Raw genomic sequence first — 1,330 nt, 5'->3', positions numbered from 1 at the left:
AAAAAAAAAAAAAAAAGGAATCACTTTATAAAAACATCTGCAAATCTTTCAACTGTAAATTCACCATAAGCTGATTTAGGTATATATCTACGACAATTTAAAGTGGAAATAAAACTTTTTAGCAACTCTTCATCTCTAATATGTTGAGTCAAAATAAATCTCAATCCTGCAGTTTCCCCTAACTTAGATAGTGGATATTTTTTTAATGCTACAAAGAAACATCCTTCAGCATCATTGAACCCAGCTAACCATTGTATACTTTTTTTATTTTTCTATCGTTAATATCTGGTCTTAAAATAGTCTCTATATTAGAAGCTAGATTAAACCTGTCTGACATTCCTTTATTGTTCATAAGATCTTTAATTGACATAATTTTATTTAAACCTTCTACAGTTAAATGTCTTCCTTTTTCCATATCATTTACTACTTGTTTAAAAAGCAGGTATTCTGTTTATTAGTTAATAGATGATATTTATCAAAATGATTCATAATAACTTTTAAGTTTTCAAAACCATATACTCTAAATTTAACAGATTCTGCATCTAGTTTAGATATTGTGTCTACACCAAAAAAAGATTTGAATTTGTTCTAATAAGGTAATATCCCTTATATGTACACCAATATAAGGGATGCAGCTTTTACTCTATAGGCGTTTTTATATCTAGGGTTATAACTAATACCTATATAAAAAACAACCTTTCTCGTCATTAAACCCAGTAAGATAATAAAGATTTAAATCATTAGTGTAAGTATACTAAAAATTAGAAGACATTGCTTTACTAGCAAATGAGTATATTTTGGAATTAAAATAATAAATTTTCGTATAGAATCTTAGTATAGATTCAAAAAGAGTATAAACCTCTTTTATTAATTGCATAAAAACCAAATTTCTCTGGCACTTAGAATACACCTTACAGTATTAAAAAACAAATACTGAGGAACCGTCTACTCGTTGCTCTTTTACAGATATAATACTATCTATTTTAGATCCGCGATTACCCATTCCTTGATTTGTATCAAGAATCTCTAATGATGTTACTGTACCCCCAGTTGTTAACGGGGCCACTTTATAAGTTTCCTTATGAAGTTTAGTTATTAGAGTTTTAGGGCTTCCCCGGAGTTTGGCTCCTATCCACATAATGCTTAGACTATGGAAAAATGCTCAAAATATAGCTAAGAAAAATAAAGCTTCAGATACTATAAATAAAGCAACACCAAGGTTTAACCCTCTTTGTACTGCTAAGGTGTGATGACCTATATATGTCGTTGAATTTAAACTTTGATGCATCAGCATTCTAAAATACTGGTGGTGGGGGGGGCTAAAAAAAAA

The 1,330-nt window shown here is 29.3% G+C and overlaps 2 protein-coding genes across 2 annotated transcripts; both read right to left on the bottom strand.

The window, feature by feature from the left end:
* M421DRAFT_175932 (uncharacterized protein) lies at positions 1-667 on the bottom strand. The gene has a single exon (XM_033587835.1). It carries the CDS (start codon positions 413-415, stop codon positions 245-247), a length of 171 nt encoding a protein of 56 aa, XP_033442368.1. The 5' UTR covers positions 416-667; the 3' UTR covers positions 1-244.
* M421DRAFT_175931 (uncharacterized protein) lies at positions 668-1,330 on the bottom strand. Its single transcript, XM_033587834.1, has one exon. The coding sequence runs from the start codon at positions 1,136-1,138 to the stop codon at positions 920-922; it is 219 nt and encodes a 72-aa protein (XP_033442367.1). The 5' UTR covers positions 1,139-1,330; the 3' UTR covers positions 668-919.

Source organism: Didymella exigua (genome assembly GCF_010094145.1).
Source record: "Didymella exigua CBS 183.55 unplaced genomic scaffold M421scaffold_167, whole genome shotgun sequence".
NCBI lineage: Eukaryota > Fungi > Ascomycota > Dothideomycetes > Pleosporales > Didymellaceae > Didymella > Didymella exigua.
The sequence above is the reverse complement of the archived record's forward strand: the minus strand, read 5'-3'. Positions and strand labels throughout refer to the sequence as shown.